This window comes from Rutilus rutilus (genome assembly GCF_951802725.1).
Source record: "Rutilus rutilus genome assembly, chromosome: 18".
In the NCBI taxonomy this organism is placed as follows: domain Eukaryota; kingdom Metazoa; phylum Chordata; class Actinopteri; order Cypriniformes; family Leuciscidae; genus Rutilus; species Rutilus rutilus.
In genome coordinates, this window is record NC_140231.1 from 29,479,799 (window position 1) to 29,505,631 (window position 25,833).

Sequence of the window (25,833 nt, forward strand, 5' to 3'; positions counted from 1 at the left end):
TTTTGATTTTCCCGGCAAAAACGTCCCGAGTCCTTCACATAAAAATCATCATTAAAAATCTTTCAAATAGACAACCTAGAAACTTTTTAAGTTTCTTAACAAGCTGTTCACACATTGGCAATTACTCAAAATTATTACGTAAATAAACTTAATGCTTAATTGAAAACAAAATAAGTTGACAATTACACATTAGGCCTACTTATTTTTTTCGATTAAGCATGACGGTTATTTACTTAATAATTTCAAGGCAATGGGTTTCCTCAATATTTTTTTTTTAAGTTAAGTCAACTGATCACTTTTTACAGTGCTAAGAAGACCTGGCAAACTATTTAAACCTGTCTGAGATTGTTATCCTACCAGTTATCTAAAAAGATATGAGAAATAAAACAACACTTTCTTTGAAAAACTAAAACCTGAATGTTTACTGTGCTGAAACCTTACTGATAAGTTAGAACTTGCATGCATAATAATTTGGAACACAGATTTCAGTTAGCTGGGATGTTGGATTCGGACAGGTGAGGAGGAGGGAGATCATTCCAGTTCTATGGAATTCTCTTGATCTTCTTTAGAATTCTCAGTGTCTTGAAGGTCAGAGATTACAAGGACTAGAACATGATGTCTCTGGCCTGGGCTTTTATCCAGATTAAACCCATGTTTCAGGTTCTGTTACATATCCGCTTTGGCCTGGAGCACTTTCACCTCAGAGGGAGATTCTGAAAGGTTTCTTTTTTCCTGAATGTAATGTGTAGGTGATGAGTGCGTTTTAATCTGGATTTGGAGAATTATTGGTCATTTTTTAAACTTCAATTTCTAACTGCAAATCAGTTTAATCCAAATCCATATCTTTATAATGAATAGGCCTATATTAAGCATGTGTGCAACATTTCTAAGTCATAGAGTGTCCTTATGTCATTTCTATGTAGTAAACAACATCACTATGATTGATTCAGCATATAAAAGCTCATTTAAATGCATAACACCATGAGAATGAGTTTTAATAATTGCTTTAATTTGCCCATCGCCTCACAGTGCTACATTGGTGATTCCCTTTTACAGAACAGTGATCAACTGTTAATCTCATTATTGCCTGTAGCGTCATCGTTATAATCAGAGAGTAAGACAGCTTCCAGAAGAGAACAGAAGGACAATAAATACATCTCAACAGGTTTAAAAAACAAAACAAAAAACAGGTGTGCATCTAAAAGAAATGATTCATGAAAACGTCATCTTGCATATGCGTCTCGCTACGACAGTTTAGTCCTTGAAAAAGCAATTTGATTCAATCAAAAGAAATGGAAGACATTATTGAGGATGAGATAATGATGATAAACAGACCTATGTACAAACACTGACTTGTGTGTCTATATTCAAGTTTTAATGACTGTGGATTTATAATTGTTACAAATATTCTACACCCGATTTGCTGACTGAAATATCTTCGTGCTGAACGTAAGAGAAATGATCTTTCTTAATGGCAGCATAAGTTCTCACACACACACACAAACAAGGAAATTTGCATATTTCTGTCACTTTGGTGCAGCTGTTTAACATTACATCTCATTATTAAGTCCTTACACCTCTCATCTCAGTATAAAAGATGTCTCTATCTACAGCATTACTTCTTTTTAAAAAAAGTACATAAAAATATCCAGACAATAAAATCACCATAAATCAACTGCTTCATAGTAAATACATAGAACGCAATCACATTGAAAGTGTCCGCCCCGGTTATGGATTGTCATTTATGAACGAAGAAACAGATCTCGAGTTCACAAAAGGGCGGAGGGAATTTCGTAGACAGAAGAATGTTGAAGAGGCTTCCAGCGCGATGGCCACTCTTCCGGTCACGTGACTTTAAGATCGCCGTTGACATCCGTAACGTAACGTACTGCATAGAGAAATGCTTCATTCTAACAAGTGCCTGGCACCTACAGTCCATTACAAGAGGTAGAACTAGAAAATTAGATTCATATCGAGTGTTTCCCACTTTTTGAAGTGTCTTCTTAAGCACAGGAAAGATTTAAGTAGGCTAATTGTGTCTTTAAAACCGAAGTTTCCCTTATTGGGAATAATAGTTGCGCCCACAATTGTGGTTCAGTAAATATACGCTTAAATACGCAAAGTATCAAAGAGAACGGAGACACTAATACAAATTTGTTCAAAGACATTTAAAAATAAATTGATCTAATGTGCTCATTTGAATGAAGAGCAGTTATTTGGCCAAAAGAAAAACTCAAACTGCAAATTTATTTTATACAATTGGATTCTACATTTTTAAGACTGATTATGTCTTTTCTGTTTAATAAAATATTATGGTTATAAAAAAATATTGGAACAAAAAATCAGTCTGGACCCAGAACTTAAAACTAAAACGATAGCAAAAACACCCCCTAAAAAAAAAAGTAGGCTAATGCTACCAAAAATGTCAGGAGGACATAAAGTTTCACACTTTTTTTTTGTTTGTGTTTGTGCAGCTATTGGTTGTAGTGTTGAAATGACATCCATCCATTAGTTTAGACTTTAAAAAGAAACTTTCAGCAAAGTTTTTCATTTTCAAACCATCATCTGGACCTTAACGTGTGTGTTTTCACAAGTGTCTAAAGGGACGTCTCAGAGGATGGAGTTTTCCAGAAGAATTTGTTGTTGTCTGAGTCCAAATCGATTCTGATCTGAGGCACCATCTTCTTAAAAGGGTTTAAATCCTGACTAGGTGAAAGAGAAAGACAGAAAGCTGTTAGATATTTCAAAACATACAGCCTTGCATACACACATAACCATGCGAACTCGTAGACATGCATCATTTATGATGCTAATTGCATGATGCGTTAGACCAGCACTAACCACCATAAACCAGCTTGAGCCAACGTGATATTCATGCTGATCTGAGCTGGGTAAATATAGATATGCATGTGCACACAAGCTCAGACCTACTGACTCATGTTCGTACAGTTATCTTCGTGAAGACATTCATTGACATAGTGCATTCTCAAGCACCTTACCTTAACTACCACAAATAAGTGCCTAACCCCAACCCTTAACCTAACTATAGCCAAGTCTTGACCCTCAAACAGGCCTTTAAAGGGGTCTCAGAAAGTTCTCACTTTACTCACTCTGATGGTCTAAAAATGGTCCTCACAAAGACAAGTGCACACACACACACAGTGGGCATTGCATAGACTTCCACTGATTTTTTTATATTCATTATATTTTTATGGCCTAACCCAAGCCTACCCTAGTGAAAAATAAATATACTAAAATATATTTGAAATACGTTTATTTTATGCTAAGTACACAACAAATACATTTACATGTTACGTGCTTCATATAAATACCCTGCAATTGTACTGTTGGTATACTAAACTGGTATACTTAAAGTTTGCTAGATTGGAACAACTAATTTTGAACTAGTTATCTGGAAATAGTGCTGAGGTCCAACTAAAGATATACTGAAGTATTTTTGATTCTGCAAATATGGAAATATTGCAAGTATACTTCAGGTACACTTTAAATATCTTGCATTTAAAAACTGATATTATACAGAGATCATACTATCCTTACTAATAGTGATATTAAAACACACACACACACACACACACACAAACACTTACCTTGACATAGTCACGGAAGGGAAAAAGTGCTTTCCATCAGTAGGGAGTGAGGAAGGACATGGGTTTATTTCCTATGAGAAACAAACAAACGTACTGTTATTATATATACACACACGTCAGATGATCAAATCTTAGAGGGTTCATATAAAGGGGTTACGATGCAGCTGAAAAGGAGTTGATTGGTTAGTAGTTAGAATAAAAAGAGGTAGTAAAGAACAGGAAATTCAGACCCACAACCCATCCTGATAAAGTCAACATGAGACTGTGTTTGCAACCCAATTTACTTCCGTAATGTGACTGAAAACAAGATATTTAAGTCAAGACCTGATTTTAGCCATTGGGAATATTGTATAATATTTAATATTATTAATCATGACTATTATTGCAGCTTATGGTCAGATATGCACGTGAATCAACAAAAACACGTGGAAACATAAGATTTCTTTAAATGTTTTTGAAAAGTCTCTTTTGCTCATCAAGGCTGCATTTATTTGATCAAAAATGATAATAATAATATTGTAAAATATTAATTCAATTTAAATTAAAATGTAATTTATTCCTGTGATAAAAGCTGAATTTTCAGCATCATTACTCCAGTCTTCAGTGTCACATGATCCTTCAGAAATCATTCTAATATGATGATTTGCTGCTCAAGAAACATGTATTATTATTATCAATGTTAAAAACAGTTGTGCTGCTTCATATCTTTGTGGAAACTGTGAGATAGTTTTCAGAAGTCTTTGATGGCTAGAAAGTTCAAAAGAACAGCATTTATTTGATATAGAAATCTTTTGTAACATTATAACTGTCTTTACTGTCACTTTCGACCAGTTTAATGCATCCTTATTGACTAGAAGTATTAATTTCTTACTGACCCTAAACTTTTGAACAGTATGTAAGCAGACTTGTTTTATCAAACACTGTACATTGAATATTCCAAAAATTACAAACAGAATCTTCAAAGCAGCCGTTACGGACCTGAACTTGCTACCGTAATCATTAAATTCCACATAATTCCCGTCCCTATAGACCAGAATAAATCCAGGTGCTTGCAGAGATTGAGAAATAAGAGGGCTTGATGACATCGGACAAAAGAGTTATTTTGATGAAAGATTATGGAAACAAAAATTGTTTTCTTTGGAATGAATCCTGCACAAAAAGACCAGGAACATGCAACGGGAAAGTAAATAAGGCCCATTTTGAACGCATGTTGACTTTATTAATACTTGCGCACTGCAGTGATTAAGCATTTGTTATCTGGTAAGAGCGGATTATTGATCCACACAGACCAGGAAACCAAGCAACACCGTAAACAAAGAGAAAGACGGGATTAAGAGATGTTTTCTGGAGAAATCACGAAGGAGTGTGTGACGACAGCGAGAGGAGGGGAGGGAAGAGCCATTATTTGAGTTGTTAGTAACAGGACAGAGTAAAGCCCTGCAGGAGGCCGAGGGGAACCCTGTGTGTTTACTCACTGTCTGAGGGCTTCTCCCCCAGCACTGGATCCTGTTGCATGGTCTCCATGGAGATCTTTATGCTGGGAACATTCTCAATGGCTGGGAAATCCGACTGTGAACGCAGGGTTGGGATATGCTTACCACTGGAGTTGTACAGCAACACCGCTTCTAAACGCACAAATAAAAGAGATTCCACTCACGTCGTTCATGTCACTGTCAATGCTTCCTTTCTTTCTCTTCTTCTTCTTCTCATCCTCCTTCTTCTTCTTGTCTTTCTCGGGCATGACGTCATCCAGGTAACTGAGATCGTGCTGCGAGAACAGGTAATCCATGGCCTTTCTCACCGCGACCAACGCAAGAATCTAGAAAACCAGAAGAGAGAGATCTCAGACGCGTGCAAAATAACTATTATTGGCTGTGTTAACCCTGTACAGCCTGACATATGACATAATAGCCACATTTAATGGTTTATTTAGCCTTTAGACAAAAGTTTGCATATGTGTTTCTTTTTGTTGAGAGTCATATTTGATTCATCAGGCTTTTATGGCTCATATAGTGTGATATAGTGAGAATATGGAGCAGTTCTAACATAAATAACTGTATAATGTCATATGACTACTTACATAAATATCAACTGTCACTCTATATCTCCCAATAATATGTCTTAGTATGATGATAATTAAATGCTTGGTTTTATGATGAAAGCTCTGTAGTTTTTATTGTGGGGGTCTAACATATAATACAATACAATACAATACAATACAATACAATACAATGACGATTGAGAGAAAGCCTGATGTATCATATTTGATACTCATATTTTAACATGGGTTTTCTAAAAAATGATGTATGGATAATCAAGTAAACCCAAGTTGCTGTAAGTGTTCATCTTGTTTACTTTGTAAAATCACTAAATATTTCACAGCAAAAAGACCTGAAAGAGGACGTTTTTACAATTATATTAAAGGTCTTTTACTTGCTAAACAAGTATAAACTGTCAATCAGAGGACAGAAGATATGTAGTACGATGTGTGCAATGTCTTAAGAACTAGAGAACAAAAGTTGACGTGATTAGTTTTTCCAGTTTAGTGTGCAATTCTGTATCAGAGAGTAATTAAACTGACTGGATGCGGTTCATGGAAGTATTATGTGTGTGTCTGCAGATCACATACTCACCATGACGGGAAAGATGATGGCTGCTACCGTTGACTTCAGGATCCACAGGAGGGCCAAACAGAGCACCTGTGCACAGAACACACACATTAATGATGCATATACAGCACTAAAGCTATTGAGCTGAGCCTTATATGAGGATGAGGATGAGCATGCGACCACACACACACACACACACACACACCTGTATGAAGGTGAACAAGTGAACCCGTCTGAGCGGGACATGTCTCAGGTAGATCAGATCTGGTTGGTGTTTCGCTGGCATCAACAAGAGCTGCAGACGATCCATAAACTACACACACACACACACACACACACACACACAAATGTTTATTAATAGTTTAGATTATTCAGAGGCAGACAACCTGTTTTCCCCCCCAAAAAATCAAAAAAGCAAACATATTTTTTTAAAATATCTATATAAATTAATTATATTTAAAAATATCTATTAATACATATATATTTATTTCATATTTATAAAAAATATATATTTATGTTTTTAGATTTTTATAATATTTTTATAATAATTCTTTTTTAAATTTACATATTATATAATGTAAATAAAAGTATAATAAATAATTATATGTTTGTGAGTGTATACTATATAATGTTAATATTTATTTATCATATATTAAATAAACATAAAAAATAGAATACAAACATTTTAAATAAATATATTATTAAAAAATATATATTATATTATTAAAAAATATATATTTAATATACAATAAATAAATATAGATTGTTTTAATTTAAAATAATTGTATTTATAATTATTAAAAATATTTTTTTATTTAAATACATAATATGTAAATGATAAAAACATATCTTTGATATATATATTTAAGAGTTTTACGATTTATTGAAAGAAAAGCAAAACATTAAAACATTTAAAATAATTGTATTTAAATACATAATATGTCAATGTTAAAATATATATTTAAGAGTTTGACGTTTTATTGAAAGAGAAGCAAAACATTCAAATAAAATTAAAGTATTGCCACTATGCAAGCTATTGTGGCTATCTGAATTAATAAGACATTGCTCAGGTGTTGTTGCCAACAACTTGTTATGCATCAAAGGTTTAACAGAAAGCACCATTAATAAAACAAACATTCTGATGCCCAACTCTGTCCTCTAGGTACAGCCAGGCCTATTACACCCTGAAAATCCTGACTTATCCCGACTTTCCTGAACTCAGATCAAGTTCTGGAATCGGTCGGGTTCCCAGGCTCCAGTGGACATCAGGTAAGTCGGCAGGATTAGGGGCTTTTTCAGCCGAACAGTAACATGACACTCACCTGGACGCCATTGAGAGAGGCGACACCCATGTAGAGGAACACGCCGTACAGGACGGGCATAGGAATGAACTGCAGAGATCAAACATATGAGCATTAAGATACATAATACTGCAGTCATCTGTCTTCAAATACATAAATCAATATTGTACACACATTACAGAATCAAAGGTTACGTGAAGACAAAAAGTTATGTCCACCGAACACACCCCAAATCCCAACCTTGTCAACATAATATGCTCCAAAAGAGGAGATTTGTGCAAAGCAAACAGTTTATAATGAAACAGAATTTGTGTTATTGACAAAAAGCTCACAGGAATGAAAGCCTCGGTCTCATCTCGCATCCTGGAGTTTTATCCCATTCCAGGTCAATATCCTCTTTACCAAATTGTGATGTTTACAGAGTAAATGTCCAGCAGGGGGCAGTAACTGCACTAACCTCGAAAAAAAGTCCCATGGTATATAATGGGTTTTTGGACTTCATAATTATACCATGGTCTCCTAAAACGTATCAGATGGTATTATCAACATAATACTTTGATATATACTGTACGTTGGTACTGGAAACCATATACTACAGTGTTTACATGGAATATTATATGGTACATGTCCAGAAAAACATGTATTTTGTGCATGCATATATCCTTATATATGATGAATAAGACATTAAATAGACATTAAAAGATGCCTTTTTAATAGTTCTGATATCAAATATAGAATTTAGAAATGAAGCTCAAGTTTCATGGAGATCTGGATAAGGGCTTGTGTTATGTAAGCCTTATAATTCATTCTTTTTAAATAACTAGAGTTGCTTAAAATACCCTAAGAACTATTTTGTAGACACAATTCATATTTTCTCAAATATTCTTTAGTTTACATGACAGCTATGAATCATTATTTGCGTCCTGATATTACAAGCCACAGTCATGAGTCATTCATATTTGTGGTCAGTTTTCCCAGAAGAGAATTAAGAAAAAAAAAAGATAAATATGTATAACTGCTAAAAACGAGTGTTTTGTCAACTTTTAGCAGTACACATGAACTCCAAAACCATGAAACGTCTATTTTCATTACACAGGGTTTTGTTTTTGTAACATTCTCTCTTATTCTCCTTGGACAATGACAAGTGGTATCAGAATGTGAAAAGACAGTATAGATAGAGTTTATGAAATATAAAAGTTCAAACCTTCAGAACGGGGGCCATGAAAACCGACAGGCCCGTCAAAATGAACACCATTATTCCCGTGACTCTCTGCTCTCTGTAGGAGAAAGAATCGACAAAAACAAGCGTGAGCCACGGACAGGTGAACATTAACTGGATCTGGATGATGTTATGTGAGACATGATTTATCAGATATTTTATTAGAGATATTCAGTCATTTTGAGATTATTTGCATCAGCTGATAATGTCTACTTGGCAACGGGAGAGTAACTTCCTCCTTGTGACAGTCAATGGATAATAAATGTTAATGGATAATAAACTACTCCTGTTTTCCCAGTTTATTTATACATTGTGTAAAATATTGCACGATTTTGTGTACATCTCATTTGCTGTCATTAAATCGTAGTGTTTATATTTCACTATTATATCAGCCATATTATTTTTTGTAGATATCCTCCATGTAAAAATGCATTTCTTTCTCAGCATTTTAGTCTTATTTTCCAGTACAAATATCTAAACATTCTTAAATCAAGATACATTTACTTGAGAAGCAAAACTAAGTCTTGTTTTCTGACTTAGTCAAAAAGTTATGCTTAAAACTAAACCAACAATCTTAATTTTACAGTTGAATTAAGTTTATTTTTTCTTGTTTTAAGCATAAACTCACTTAACTTTGATCAGTGTAAATGAGGTCTTATTATAGTTTTTATTCATATTTTGAATTAGTTTTTATATTTTCTGTTTTCATTTTAATTTTAGTTAAAGTTTTTGTTATTTTGTTGTGTTTTTGTAATGACAAATTAAAAAAATGCCTATATAGGTTTTATTTAAGCTTTAGTTTGATTTATTTTAGTATATCAAGTTAAACTAAATGAAAATGAGAAATGTTGCCTTGCAATTAGCTGAAATAATATAATATAAAATAATATAAGTTTAAGTGTTTTCATATTTTATTTTATTTCAGTTAACACTTATTTTATTGCAAGCAACCAAAATTTTTTGTTTTTTCAAAAATTTTTAGTTATAGTTTCAGTTAACTATAACAACACTGATTTTGAAACTTTATTCAGAAAAGTAAACGTAAATGTATTTTGATTTAGGAATTTTTAGATATTTGTAATTAAAAACGAGTCAAAAACACTAGGTTGTTTGGATACTGTTTTATAAAACTGTGTTACATAGCCCCGCCCACAGCTAAATCTCATTGGTCAAAACAACTGTCCTACATAGTGTTATTAAACACAACTTGTTTAATTGGTTGTGATTGGTCAGATTTTAGGAAGTACTTGATAAGGACAGACACATGATGATGCTGTAATCATGTTTTGCACAGTTTAAATACAGTTTACAATGAATTAAAGGGGCTATATGTAAGAATTTTCATTTATGAATCGTTTTTTATTGCCAATGTGTGAACAGCTTGCAAAGGAAACTTAAAAAACTAGATCTTTCCCGACTTTCTAAGTTGTCTATGAAAGCCTACAGACTGATTTGTATGTGACTCTTCTGAACTGAACTATTCTGTACTGTAATGTCAATGTGTCATGCAGCGAAAAGGGATTCATTCAAACTAAAGCCAGATATAGTCTCAAATATACTTTATAGTCAAACTATCATTACAGTGTAATTTTAATGACCTCTTCTGAGGACATGATGCCGGTGAATCACAGATCTAATGCAAACATATCCACATCTCTATGCTCAGATACTTTCTTAACTATTTACATATTTACATAAAGCACATATTTACATATTCATCTAAACGTCGCTCTCAGCAGCGCGGACGACGTCTGGATGTTCATTAATATAATCGCTGCAATTTATCTCCAACTTCTTTTTACTTCTAAGCAAAGAACAAAAAATAACTTCGCCGTGAGTATATCGGGGCATTGAATCACGTTCAATCTCTTGTACGTTACGTTTACACGAGTGCGAGCACGAGCAATACGTTTCTGGCTGCAGTTCACTTAACGGCCACCGGTGTCGCTAATAACAAGGGTTTCTGAATTCTACGTATAGCCTCTTTAAGCTGTCTTGAGCAAGATTAAAATGCATTTGGGCTTTTTCCTTCACCTGACTCCAAGGAATTTGGGCTGTTCCCCAGGCGCTGAGGTCTCAGTCTCCATCTTGATCGAGTCTATGTGGGCGATGGAGATGACGGTCGCCGCTACGTACCAGGGCAGCCCCATGAACGAACACAGAATCATGAGAATCGAGACCCAGAACAGGTCCAGGTGGTACCCAGCTCCCTTCTGCACTCAAATGGGAAAAATAATGTAAAATAAATAACACCGTCTTGTGTTTGAAATGTAATTCCTGTAATAGTGTTTTGCGGCTCCACGTGTGCCGGTGTAATCCTCTGATGATAATCCCTGATAATATTCCACAACAGTACCTTGAGCTTGTGCTCCTTGCGGTTGACGATGACAGCTGTGATCTGCTGGTCCATGAAGACGAGGATGGTGACCAGGAGAGCGGGTAACAGCGACACCAGGCAAACCCACCAAGGGTTTCCTCCAAATGGGGGAACAAACCAGCCACGATGGGGACTCGTCGGCTATTTAGGGTTGAACACAGGATAATTAGAAATTTAACAATATAATCCCGCTGGTATCTATCATATGATGTTAATCACATTACTATACTATACTATACTATAATTTATAATATAATTTAATATAATAATATAATATAATATAAATGTAAGATACTCTGTATATATATATATATAAAACAACAAAATTATATAATATTATATAAGTAATGAATTGTATATAAATGTATTTAAATCATGTAATTATATTATTTATAATTATAATTTATATAATATTATAACATTTCTAATATATATAATATATCATATAGTAAGTTATAAAATATATAAGTTATAAAATATATAAGTTATAAAATAATATTATCTAAGTTATAAAATAAAATAGTTATAAAAAGTTATAATATACATTTTTTTATATATACACACACACACACACACACACACACACACACATATACATACATGGTATATCAATTGAACATGAACTATTTCATATACTTGTATTAAATATGTTTAAAAAAAATATCAAACATATTACATTATATAACATTATATTTGATCATATATATGATATTTTATATATAATATTTAAATTATTATACACAAAATATTATGTATATTAGAATATATAATGTTATATATATAAAAATTTACAAATATATATAGGTTATATTAATTTTAAAGTTAGATATATTTTATATATGAATGTATATATATATATATATATTGTTTATATATACATATATTATATATACATATATGAAATATATTATGTTTAATTATACTGTTTTAAGCATGACAAGACAACATTATAAGCAAACATTATATAATATATATTCATTATAAAGTTTATGTATATTCAAATAGGAATATGAGGATCATAACAACATTTGAAACTAAATTATCTATTGATCTGTCATGCATTATAAAATGTATTATGGGTTGTTGACATTACTAATGAAAGCTAATATGAAGTGGACGCTATATTGATTCAGCTTGTCAATACAGATTTTGTTGCAACAATACGACCACAGAATTCTTTATTCTTGTCTGTTTGTGAACACACACACACACACACACACACACACACACACACACACACACACACACACACACGTATTAGAGGTTTCAAGTGTCATACATCAATGAGCAGTTTGAAGGTATAATGTGGCACTATTAAAGGATTATTGTAACATAGATGGGTCCTCAAAAGAGATTAAACCTTTGCAAAACACAAATACACACCTTGAATTCACTTGGCACAATTAGTTTGGGCGTATCAACGCCGACCAGGGCGTCCACACCGCAGAAGATGAAAATGGCGAGAATAATGGCAAAATCACTGATCAGTTTGCGGATCTGCAAAATGTAAACAACCATTCAGCGTAATAATTCACATCAGAAGTTTAAATGACACAGTACAAACAACATGGGCATTTCAACATCAGGACGGATGGATGGATAAAATTAATGAATGACAGACAGACAGACAGATATAGAAATACAGACAGACAGACAGACAGACAGATAGATAGATAAAAAATTAATAATTATAAAAAAAAACTTGATTTTATCTGATTTATAACAAAAGAGCTGTAATAAACTATATAATAATGATCTGCAATCAAAAATGTCTAATGAAGAAATGTATGTTGCATTCTCCATAATCAGAAATCAAACAGAAATACATCACTGATCAAGGAGTAGAAATGCACAATAAATACCAGAATCAAAAGTGAAAACTATAATCTTTAAATCTGTAATCTCTAATTAGTGGAGATTAATGGAGACTTACAATGTTTTAATGAGTGCAGATTGGTAATATGCTGCAGCATTTTTGTAAGGATCAGTGATGGGCTATTTTCCATTACAGCTGCCAAACCAAAAGACTGGTTTAATTCAAAAGCAATGACTTTCAGATTGAAGCTTAAAGTGTGTGTGTACACGTGGTTGTGGGTGTAGTGGTTTTCCTACATCCTCATGCGATCCTTTAATGTGTGATGACGACGTGTGTGTGTGTCAGTGTACCGTAGTTGGGAAAAATCTGCTGGTTTTGAACTTCTTCAGGCCCATGGAGCAGGTGTATGTGCCGAAGAACAGAATGAAGGACATCAGCGTGATATCAGGGACGTATTCACATGCTGGTCCGAGCAGCTGACCGCCCCACTCCACACACTCTGTGCGGGTCAGCGACATCCAGGTCGCGTTCAAGTGATGCTGCGCAGGCACAAACAATTATACTCTTTCTTATCAATTAAAAACACAAAACAACATTCAATCTGTTTGTTCTTGTGCAACTAGCTAATAAACGACCGTTTTTAACGTATCTGGGTGTACTGGTGCATTGTGGGTAATGAAGTAATAATGTAATAATAAATCACACAAACACAGAGAGAGCATGTACCTGTCCAGTGCTGTTCATCAGGGCTTCCATTTTCTCCATGTACAGACCTGAACTGTTGCCTTTAGGAAGAAAAACACAAAATATGAGTTTAGCTTTATATTAAATCTGATATTGAATGCCAGCGTTCAAATTAAATCCCTGAGTTTGTTACTCTGACAAAAAAAATTTATAAAAAATTTGATCGGTATTCTTCCCAAAAAGAATATCCAAGTTATTTGCATAATTGAACCATAAACAAAACGTAAAAATTGAATTATAAAAATGAAAACAAAATTAACAATTTGTCAATAGGGTAAAAATGAACTTTTAAATATTATGATATTTTCGGTGAAAACAAGTATTAATATCAATCTGTTACTATTATTTTAGTAATATGTTAATATTAATAAAAAAATAAAATATTTCTAAAAATGTACAAGACGACATAAACACTGATTCTTTTTGTAGTTTTCTCTCTCTATTTCACACGTTCAATCTCATTTTCATGTTCACTGATGCATTGTTTCATCATAATAAAAACAAAAAAGAGTATTATTCTGATTTTAAAAAAGTAAAAAAAATTGTAAAAAAAAAAAAAGTAATAATTTTCAATAGGGTAAAAAATAACTTTTAAATAATTAGATATTTTCTCTGAAAACAAGTATTGCTATTAAAATACAACTATTATTATATTAATTAATATATTCTTAAAAAATAAAAAATAATAAAAAATAAAAATAAAGTATTAATACAAAAAGCGTTGAAGAAGACATAAATCCAGATTATTATTCTCTCTGTCACTGATGGCCTCACCGTCTGGAGGACCGCAGTGGCACCCGTACTGCGTGACCAGGTCTATGTCATAGCCGGAGTTGATTGGATGATGGTGAGCCAGTTTGATCATTTTCTTAAAGGCGTCGTAGATGAAGATGAAGCTGATGAGAGCAGAAAAGCCTTCCTCAGTAAAGCGGGTGAAATACTGCACCAGGAAACTGGCGTCTGTGGCGACCAGGATCAGACACAGAAACCCAGACCACAGACCGATCCACAGCCGGAACTCCAGATAGTCGAAGTCATTATCCCTGAACCAATCAAAGAAACACACAGCATCGTTACCCACTGACAATCACAACACAGGAGGAAAACAGCCAACCAATGAGAGAATAGAGATAAAATGAGTATTTTTTAAATGGCATACTACACACAGTGTGAAAGCTTTCTTTTTGCATGGATTACCTGGATAACTTTCTACTTTACCAAAAAACATTACGTGCCACTGATCCCATAATGCTCTAATAATAATAACTGTGTGTATGTATATATATAATATATAACTACACACACACACACACACACATACATACATACACACATATATATATATATATATATATATATATATATATATATATATATATATAGACACACACACACACACACACACACACACACACATATTATATAAACACAAATTTTTATGTTGGATGCAATTAATCGTTTTGATAGCACTAATATATATATATATATATATATATATATATATATATTTATTTAAAAAAAAAATTTATTTTATTATTATTATTTTTTTATTTTTTTATTATTATTATTATTATTATTTTATTTTTTTTTATACATGCATATAAATATACTTGTGTTACGGACTGAATCCAGACATCTCCATTGATTAAAATGTACTAATCATATTAGTATGCTACATCTTAATCATCAAATATGTTACACTCCATAATTATAGACTCAGCGGTTTAGATGGAAACCCTCAGCAAAGCTGAACTGATACACACTGGCAGAAGCAGACATGAAATCTGACTCAATTATTCATAATGGAACATAAACACAGAAACCTGAATCCAGAGAGAGAGAGAGAGAGAGAGAGAGAGAGAGAGAGAGAGAGAGAGAGAGAGAGAGAATGTATTCATGCACACACACACACACACACAAGCAGAGACAGAGACGAGACCTTGCCGGAAAGGTTGATAAGAATAAGATGTATCTTGATTCCAGATAGCCCAGAACTTGTTGTGCCAGATGACACACAACTAAAAGACTTCCAGGGAATGTTGCTTGTTTTTGGTCAAACTAAATATAACATCAATAATACAGAAAGGAAGTATAAAACATCTAGATTTGGACCCAAACTCATACCGATGTTCTCTGTTGATTCTGTAACTGAATGTGAAATGGACATAATCTGGCTATTAAATCTGACTGAAATATCTCATATAAACACTGTGGACGGTACACACACACACACACACACACACAGCCTACAGTTGGAGGATCTACATTACATGCTGAAAGAATCATTTATTGAGATTATTAGTAATGTGATTATTATATGAATTTAATAACAGCAATAATAACAATTATAATAAAAGATTTAAATAGTAAACAATAGTAATATTATACTTCAGTAAATAAATTATTATTAGTAATAAATATTGTTGTTATAAATATTCCATAATTATTTTTTGTTTTTATCATTTATGCAATCTTATTATCTTAATTTAATAATAATATATTATAAATAGTAAATAATAATAAACTTAAGTAAATAAATAATTGTTAATAATAAATAAATATATAATAGTTGTTATAATTATTTTTTGTTTTATGATTAATGCAATCTATTGTATTAATTTAATAATACTAATAATAATATATTTAAATAATAATACTACTATTACTAATAATAATAATAATATACTTACGTAAGTAAATACATGATTATTAATAATAAATAAATTACTATTATTGTTGATAGTTTTTATATAATTATTTTAAATTTTATTATTAATGCAATAATTATATTATATTATGATATTTTATTATTAATGCAATAATTATATTATGATTATGATTAATGCAATCTATTGTATTAATTTAATAATACTAATAATAATATATTTAAATAATACTACTACTATTACTAATAATAATATACTTACGTAAGTAAATACATAATTATTAAAAATAAATAAATTACTATTATTGTTGATATAGTTATTATATAATTATTTTTTATTTTAATATTAATGCAATAATTTATTAAACATATATTATTTTTTTTTCTTATTTTGTTCTGTTCCCACTGTTTTATCTATGGAAGCTTGTTTCCGCCACTGAATAAAACATTTTAAAAGATAATTGTGACTTTTTATCTCACAATTGCGAGTTTACATCTCGCAATTCTGACTTTATTTCTCAGAATTGCGAGATATAAAATCAGAATTGCGTGAAATAAAGTCAGAATTCTGAGATATAAAGTCAGAATTCTGAGATATAAAGTCAGAATTGCGAGATATAAAGTCGCAATTGCGTCTTATAAAGTCAGAATTCGGACTTTTTTTCTCGCAATTGCGACTTTATATCACGCAATTCTGACTTTATATCTCAGAATTCTGACTTTATATCACGCAATTCTGACTTTATAACACATAATTGCGAGTTTATATCTCGCAATTCTGACATCTTTTCTCGGAATTGTGAGATATAAAGTCCAATTCTAAGGGGAAAAAAAAAGACTGACTTTTTTTTTTTTTTTTTACAGAATAGTTTATATCTCACAATTCTGACTTTATAACACGCAATTGCGACTTTATATCTCAGAATTCTGACTTTTTTTCTCGCAATTGCGACTTTATATCACGCAATTCTGACTTTATATCTCACAATTCTGACTTTATAACACGCAATTGCGACTTTATATCATGCAATTCTGACTTTATATCTCCCAATTGCGTGATATAAAGTCAGAATTCTGAGATATAAAGTCAGAATTCTGAGATATAAAGTCAGAATTGCGTGATATAAAGTCGCAATTGCGAGAAAAAAAGTCAGAATTCTGACTTTATAAGACGCAATTGCGACTTTATATCTCGCAATTCTGACTTTATATCTCAGAATTCTGACTTTATAACACGCAATTGTGACTTTTTATCTCGCAATTCTGAGAAATAAAGTCAGAATTGCGAGATGTAAACTCGCAATTGTGAGATAAAAAGTCGCAATTATCTTTTTTTTTTATTATTTTGTGGCGGAAACAAGCTTCCATATTTATCAATGCAGCAGGCTAACTGATAATTAAGTGGATTTTACCACACCACATTAAAGCAACCTTGTGTTTGAGTATGTGCTTGTGCATGCATGCTTCAGTATGTAGGTAGGTGTGTGTGTGTGTGTGTGTGTGTGTGTGTGTGTGTGTGTGTGTGTGTGTGTGTGTGTGTGTGTGTGTGTGTGTGTGTGTGTGTGTGTGTGTGTGTGTGTGTGTGTGTGTGTGTGTGTGTGTGTGTGTGAGTACGCCACCCACTTGCTGAAGTTAAAGAGCAGTCGTTCGAAGACGAGCACGGGCCCGGTGCTGCTCAGGATGGTCAGAGGTTGACCCGCAAACAGACAGAACACGGCACCAGCTAACGCCGTCCCCAAGAAACTCTCCAACACGCCCTGCACAGAGATCAAGCGGAAAATAAGACCACTAAAAGCTCTAAAACAGGAACTCTTATCAGATTTGAGCCTGTATGTGCTGTCAGCTGTTTCTGAAAACGCTTAATCAGACAAACACCTGTTTCCAACACAAACGGCTGGAGTTTTCTCAGGTGAGCATCAGTAATACAGGCATTTTCTCACACGATGGCTTGGTTATTTGAACAAGCCTCTAAATATTAAACTTAAGTACACAGTAAGAAAACAAACAGAAAAGGCCATTTTCCTCCAGGATATTTCCTTTAACCCTAAAACAACACAATGCAATGTGTATTTAAAACAAAAAAAGACCTGTGAAAAAAATCAATACAGAAATTCATATTAACACAGTACATTTGGGCCCTGTTTTTACAGACTTTTCTTAGAGTTTAATGCATTGTTTGGATTTCGTTGATGAGGAGAGGTGTGCTGTTATGATTTTCACCTGGTGGACGATAAAACTGACCTAACAAAACCCCATAGACTTACACTGTAAATGTGAAACTCTTGATAAAGTCGTGACAGCTCAATTTTGGTGAGTTATCACGGCATATTTAAACTCTTCTGTATTCAGATTTGAGTCCATTCTGTTAGTCTACTCCTACCACATAAGAAAAATTAAATCTTGTAAATCACATAAAATGTTGGAATTATGACATAAATAAAAAATTTGAGAAGTAAAAAAAGTCAGATTATGACATACTAAGTCATAATTATGAGTTTTTAATCTCATAATGACTTAGTATGTCATTATTTTGACTTTTTATCTCAATTACGACAGCGTCATAATTTCAACTTTTTGTCATAATTGACAATTTCATTATGACTAGAATTAAATTTTTCGTCATAATTATGACTTTTTAACTCATTTCGACATTTATCTCATAAATATGATTAGTATGTCAATTTCGACTTAATTAGGAATAAATTTAATTTCGAATAAATCATAATTTTGACTTTTTAATCTCAGAATTTTTACATTTTAATTTAGATGTTTTTGAGTGTCATAATTATTACTAAGTCTTAATTTCTAAATTTATCTCATAAATTTGACTTGGTATGTCATAATTTAAACTTTTGATGTCATAATTTTGACCTTTTAAGTCTCATTGTGACTTTTTTATCTCTCAATTTTGACATTTAATTTAATCATTTTGATTTAGTTTGTCATAACTTCGAACTTAGTATGTCATAATTCCAACTTTCATGTCATAATTATGATTTACCAGTGCATGATTTATTATTTCTTATGTGCCGGCTACCATAGAATTGTGTCTTGAGTGCATTTCGAACAAGCATGTTTGTATATTTACCTTCAAACACAAGTCATCTTCAAGGTTTGTGAAACAGGTGAGAGAAACAGTCCTTGTGTGCAATCCAGCAACCTGAACCTAAAGCTATTATTCGACGTATCTGAAGCAGGCTTTGTAGGTAAGGGCAGAGGTCACGAAGGATTCCCTTAGAGGGATTTTTAAGAAGTGTAGTTGTGTGATTTTATGTGTGTGTGTGCGCTTGTGTGTAATCTGAGGATATTTATAGCTGATCCTCCTTAGCCTGCGCCATATAAATGCACTGCTAAATATATGTGCAAACTTTGCAGTCACTGCACATGTCCAAAAGTACCATTCACAATCCTGACTATTTATATACACAGTTGTTCGAAGAAAAGCGCTCTTCCTCCCTCTCTCTCTCTCTCCCTCTCTCAGTATAGCACGGATCAAATCCCAACATGCAACATGTACATCTGTTTCCAAACACCCGATCTAGGAAACACATAACATATATTTGAAGTGACATGTTTAATAATCAAACAGCTATCCGTGGCCTTTAAATCCCTGGAGCTGTGAACACAATGTCAGCCAAATTTTATTTCCAGGAGCTCCTGAATAAACCCACAATAGCCAAGCCAAATCGGCGGACACTAGTTAAGTACAACACACACAAACTCACAGTGAAAACGGTCTAACCTGCATGTTCTCCGTCGCGTCTCCCAGCAGCCCTCCGAAGGTGATGGCGTTAGTTACGGTACCCAGGTAAATAAACAAGATGGCAGACAGAGACTGAATGTGGATAGCGTCGTAAAAATCGCTCGCAAAAAATGGGAGTTTCCTCTTGATGTCCAGAACGAGACCTCCGCAAAACCTAGGAGAGACATGGATTGTGTTTTCTTACTGAAAAATGCTTTCTCAGGTAACCAAAAAATTGTACTGACATTAAAATCCATTTTTTTTAATTAATTTAAAAAAATATCATTATATGGTTTTAATATTGCATACACCATCAAAAGTAACAGAGTGCAACAGCGCCCGGCAACGTGTTCAGCGGCGTTGGTTCCGAAAGTATTTTTCCCATTCATTTTTCCCATAGGGATTTTTAAAAAGTCTTCGTTAAAGCGTTATAAACCATGAACCAAACTAACCAGCTACAAGGTAAATCATATCATTACAAACTATGATTTGAAGCAAAAAATCATTCGAAAATCAGACAAAAATACAAGACTGTGTACTTAACGGCTCTAGTGAGGGAAAGAACTACAATCCCATGAAGCATTGCGAACAGCATAATCGAATTAAAAAACGAGTAGTAAAACTACTCATTTAGAAATGTTGCTTATATAAAACTAATATATTTTAAGTTTATTGTAAAACACATATATATACACATAAGTATTTTCAGAGTAGTAGGAGACGCGATTGCGTCATTCGCAGTGCTTCATGGGAGTGGGCGGAGCTAACGAGCTCTTTTGGAGTGTTTTGCTCGTTTCGACAATCTGATTGGTGGAATTTTCTGTACAGCATCATGGGTAATGTAGTTTTTCGCCACAAATTCCACTGTTAGCCGTTATTATTTTAAAATTAAGCTGAAATAAATGTGTCCCGAAGCAAATACTATCGATTTACAACCTCGTAGTTCACAGTAGGACTGTCTTTAAAAGTTTGCAAGTTATCGTTAAAAAATGAATGCCCGTTTATACACTCACTTGCCCGTCCTTTTGAGTTCATCACCGACCGCATGGCCACCGCCGCCACCTGGACTCCCATCATGAGGCGTACCGCCATTCATCTGAAACCCTTCCCCTCCGGCAATAATGTTTTTACTAGAAACACACACACACAAACTCAGTTTGCTTCATCTGTAATCGGCTGTCATATAGCTGATTCAATTAACAATCAACCGATGAATTATCCTGTCAGATCAATGATTGCTGGTACCGTTTATCAGCAGACGGGATGGATTTAGGAGGTTCGATCCTGATATCAGGATCCCACTCTCCCGGAGGAAGAACAATGACTTCATCTAGGAACTCGTCAATGCCTGCCAGCAGGTCGCCACGATCTTTCGCTTTATATGCTATGTCGTGAAACACCTGCAGGGGCCGAAATAAAAACTATGAAAATACTGCAAGCATGCATATAAACACATGAATGAGAAGACTTTCACACACACCTCATCAGACATGAGCGTGGCGATTGCACGTCCGATCTCCCGGTATGAATTGGCCTTTCCTTTGGGCCCCAGCAGAATAAAAAGGAACCTAACAAACACAAATAGATATTGTAGTAATCAGGGCTTGACATTAACACCAGCCAACACGGCAAATGCGGGTGGATTTCATCGGTGGTGTGTAACACAGTCACTCCTACTAGCCACTTTGGCAGGTTGAATTTTATATATAATATATAAATTTTTCAAATGTAATCTTTAAAAAGGCATCTGAAATAATAAACGAAGTGCAATGTAGAGTCAAAAATACAGGTTCTTTGATACAGAAATCTCTGAAACGCTTCCAATACTCATTTTCTGCAGTAGATACACGATACCAGCTGCGCTTTCTCTCTCTCTCATCTCTCCGACAGCGAGTGACACACAAACCCCCCTCGCTTCACTGACTCGTTTCATTTGCTCCGGATGAATATTACTGCTGTTACAGGGCCTTAATTTCGGCGTGGGATTGTGCGTATTGCGCATTGCCGCAGATTTTGTGCTCACACCCAAAGTGTGGCACATAAAGCCGCCTCTCAGTATTGAATTGAGTGATTTTTCGCGGCTTATCGCACTTAAACAGTAAAAAACACGAATTAATGTAAAATGCCAGGCTTGGTAAGTATTCACGTAAACACAGTCGGTTATGTTTTAAGTGAACGTAAGCAGTTGAGAAAGAAAACGCATGTGTAACAGTATAATGGATTACCTTGCGTCAGGTCTTAAAGTGACAGCAGCCTAATAAACCTGCTGCCAGGTTAAGAGATAATATTACAAATATCTATATGGCCATTTTTCCCATTGGAATCGATGTAAAAATTGTGGCCAGTGAAAACGCTGAGTGGCTTTGGGAAAATCACTAAACACAGTGGCTGATGAGCAAAAAAAGATATAGTCAAGCACTGGTTGTAACCATAGCAACAGATTTATGAATTACAATGCAATAGTGAGTTGGTTACCGTGTGGGAACAGGAACCTCGGTGAGACCTCCTAACATGACAGACTGCTGAAGACGCACAAACGCCACGAAGGGGGAGTCCAGAAAATCCACCTCCCCGACCAGCACGTTTGACGCCTCCGCATCCCGAGGAACTTTCTTCATGAACTTATTATTCAACTAGAGTGAAGCAATAAGAAAAAAAAAAAACACAATTTGCATTACATTCAGTGTGTGCACTGTTTTAATGAGTTGGTTTGTAGGCTTTTCACACTTGAACTGGGTCATTCTAAACCCTGGGTTAATGGAAACCCTGGGTTATCTTGCTTCCCGATGGCCATCTTTGTCTCCGCACCGCCGTGATGAATCCGATCAGATGCAACTAGATTCAATATTTTGAATGATACCAATCCACAATCTGATTTCTGACTTGTCTTGACTTTATCCCTAGGTGTTTTTTCTCCATTCTGTCTCCTGATGGAGTTCGGGTTCCTCGCCACTGTCGCCTCTGGCTTGCTTAGTTGGGTACTCTTAATATTCAAAAACATTACTGATCTGACACTGTTGTATATTTTCTGTAGAACTGCTTTATAGTGAAATTGAACTAATTGAATAATTGATGATCTTTACAACGGAACTGAATCAACACTGAACTGACTTCAGCTGAACTGAGCAATGACACTATTTTCTTTTCAAAGCTGCAAAGTGAACTCTGTTTGCATCATTGTACAAATATAGTAAATAATGATTAAATATATCTCTATATACCTAGAACAATCTTCAGATTACATTATTTCTTTGTTTCACGCATTTGTCAAAAGAAGCTTTATGAGATCATATTTCAGCGGAATAGAAAAGTCTGATACGATTTAAGCCGAGTGGAAAGAAACAAGCTCACAACTACATAAACAAAAGCATCTGAGTCATAAAGCAGTTCATTAGCGTTGAACACTGACACTGAGATGACAGACAGCCTGGAACACACACACACACACAGACACTATAACACAAAAGAGGCCTTGTGCTATCGGTGTAATTACTGCAGTAGCGTGAATAACACACAACAGGAGTTCTGTGCATTTGACAAGGCACTCACGCTAATCCACAAATATTGACGCAACTGACGACAGAAGCTATGTTTTGTCCTTGTGTGAAAGACAGCCACTGAGTTTCATTGTGCGCTACTTTGTTTGAAGAAAGAGTTTCTTTTGTCCTGTTGCACTCATTCCTGTCCTACTGATGTCACACCCAGGGCTGTAGCCTTCCTAACCACACTTCCCACAGGAGAAACAGTCATTTATCCTCCCTGTAATGAACTCTCGGTGGGAGAATCTCACAAATCCTGTTAAGAACACACCTGGGTCAGAATTCAGTATAGAATACCACTCAATTTTAAAGAAAATTAAGCCTGTTTTCAAACCATTAAGACAATATTTTCTTGGTGATGAAGAGCATTTCCCCATAACTCTCATTAGTGTAACAAAAAAAACAACAACCACAAAAAACTCAGTACTAAAATTATTATTATTATTTAAATATTATTATATTATATTAAAATAATATTAATAATAATAATTGTTAATACAATTTTAAAATAAATATATTATATTATAAAAAAATACATTATTATATTATTAAATAGGCAAGCATTTATATTTTAATATATACATTTTATATATTATTGTTATATATATATATATATATATATATATATATATATATATAATTTCTCTTTTTACTTATCAATTTAAGTATTATTTTATATATTATTGTTATATATATAATATATATACATATATATAATATTATATATATATATTATTTGTATTATATATATATAATATATCATTTTACATCTCAATTTACATTATTATATTATAAAATTGTCCAGCATTTAAATATCATGGTAGTATTTGCTGATTTTAATAATAATAATTTAAAAAAATACATTTCTTTTGATTTTGATTTTAGGGGGAAAAATATGACCTGGACATTTTCATGAGATTCACGCTGGTACTCTAACACACTTTACCATCATGTCTGTGATAAGACCCAACAATATTTTCTTATATCTTATATATCTGCTTCTACATGTGAAGAAACTATTAACGCACGCACGCACGCACGCACGCGCGCACACACACACACACACACACTTCACAGTACCTGGTCTTTCTCAGGCTTGTCTGAGAGATCGCTGAGGCTGTTGGAGGTCAGGTTACGGTGGGCCGTGGTTGGACTACCTGCAGAAGTCGTACAAGGTCAGAGGTCAAACACCTGTCAGCGGCTAAAACGTTAAACACGTTGTGGAAAAAAATACAGAAAACTTCTTAGGAAACAAAGAGGCCCAAGAATTTCAAACATAAGTTATTTTGTTATATCGACATCTCAATACATTCCTTAACTAACTTGTTGGAAGGGTTACAGAAAACCAGAACACCTCCAGTTATCTTTCATTTTTTAAGAGATAATAATCAATAACAGTCATTTTTTAGATGCATACAACATTGACTCTATGGCATCTTTTACTTTTTTCAAAGCGTTCCTTAAATGTTCACTCTGGTCCTTATATTATCTGCAAATTTACAAGACCTGATCTTCAGCAGCAATCTTACAGAGAACCAGACCAACAGCAAATCTAGCATGAATCAGTCTGAATCTTCAGCTAGACTTACAGAGAAGTCCCATGCTGTTGCTTCTCTGCATCTGAATTTGCTCGTCATGTTCAAAGTTGATAAAGCAAGGCACAGGTTGATCAAGAGGACGCGCTTCACACACACACAGAGAGAGAAAGAGAAAAGACAGGGTTGCATGCATGTCGATCAAGACAAGGTGAAGGGACAAGAGACAGGGAACAGAGAAAACAAAGCATTAGAGCAGAGAAATCAATTAAAGTATGTTTCAAAGCGCTGATTCAGAAATTGAATTTGAGCTTCAAATTAAAACGAAAGTAGACAACATTCACGAAAACCAAATCAGCACCTGAAGAGAAATGATCACAGTTTGAAAGGAAGACATACAACTTTCTGAGAGAACAGAGTTAGAGAAGCTGTGAAACTGCTGCTGCTTTGGAATCTAAGCTATACATATTTATAAATAATATATTTATACATTAAGTAAGAAATAAGCAAATGAATGAATGCCAATTAATCTTTTTTTTTTTTTTTGAGAGTGGTTCATTTAGATTCGAACAATCCGAAACAAATGATTCCCTAAAATAAAAAGGTGTGTGTGCGTGAGAAAGTGTTTGATGATTGTTTCAGCTCACCCAACTGTAAATTTGTGAAGTACAACATGTG

General features: G+C 33.7%; 1 protein-coding gene across 4 annotated transcripts in view; it reads right to left on the minus strand.

The window, feature by feature from the left end:
- Positions 1-988: 988 nt before the first annotated feature.
- slc4a4b (solute carrier family 4 member 4b) overlaps positions 989-25,833 on the minus strand; it is a 54,563-nt gene continuing 29,718 nt past the window's right edge. Inside the window, exons 7-28 of one of the 4 annotated variants that reach the window (XM_084386595.1) lie at positions 25,210-25,302; positions 24,701-24,777; positions 22,557-22,714; positions 21,562-21,649; positions 21,327-21,481; positions 21,095-21,211; positions 20,082-20,256; positions 17,963-18,096; positions 14,449-14,717; positions 13,657-13,715; positions 13,281-13,469; positions 12,498-12,611; positions 11,094-11,255; positions 10,772-10,950; positions 8,723-8,795; positions 7,540-7,608; positions 6,423-6,530; positions 6,242-6,307; positions 5,266-5,427; positions 5,084-5,177; positions 3,609-3,679; positions 989-2,706 (exon numbers count right to left, since the gene is read on the minus strand). In XM_084386595.1, coding sequence (XP_084242721.1) covers positions 3,645-3,679; positions 5,084-5,177; positions 5,266-5,427; positions 6,242-6,307; positions 6,423-6,530; positions 7,540-7,608; positions 8,723-8,795; positions 10,772-10,950; positions 11,094-11,255; positions 12,498-12,611; positions 13,281-13,469; positions 13,657-13,715; positions 14,449-14,717; positions 17,963-18,096; positions 20,082-20,256; positions 21,095-21,211; positions 21,327-21,481; positions 21,562-21,649; positions 22,557-22,714; positions 24,701-24,777; positions 25,210-25,302 — 2,576 coding nt within the window. In that variant the 3' untranslated portion in view covers positions 989-2,706; positions 3,609-3,644. The remainder of the gene's footprint in view (positions 2,707-3,608; positions 3,680-5,083; positions 5,178-5,265; positions 5,428-6,241; positions 6,308-6,422; positions 6,531-7,539; positions 7,609-8,722; positions 8,796-10,771; positions 10,951-11,093; positions 11,256-12,497; positions 12,612-13,280; positions 13,470-13,656; positions 13,716-14,448; positions 14,718-17,962; positions 18,097-20,081; positions 20,257-21,094; positions 21,212-21,326; positions 21,482-21,561; positions 21,650-22,556; positions 22,715-24,700; positions 24,778-25,209; positions 25,303-25,833) is intronic. The other 3 variants (XM_084386597.1, XM_084386594.1, XM_084386596.1) reach the window with 3 other exon arrangements.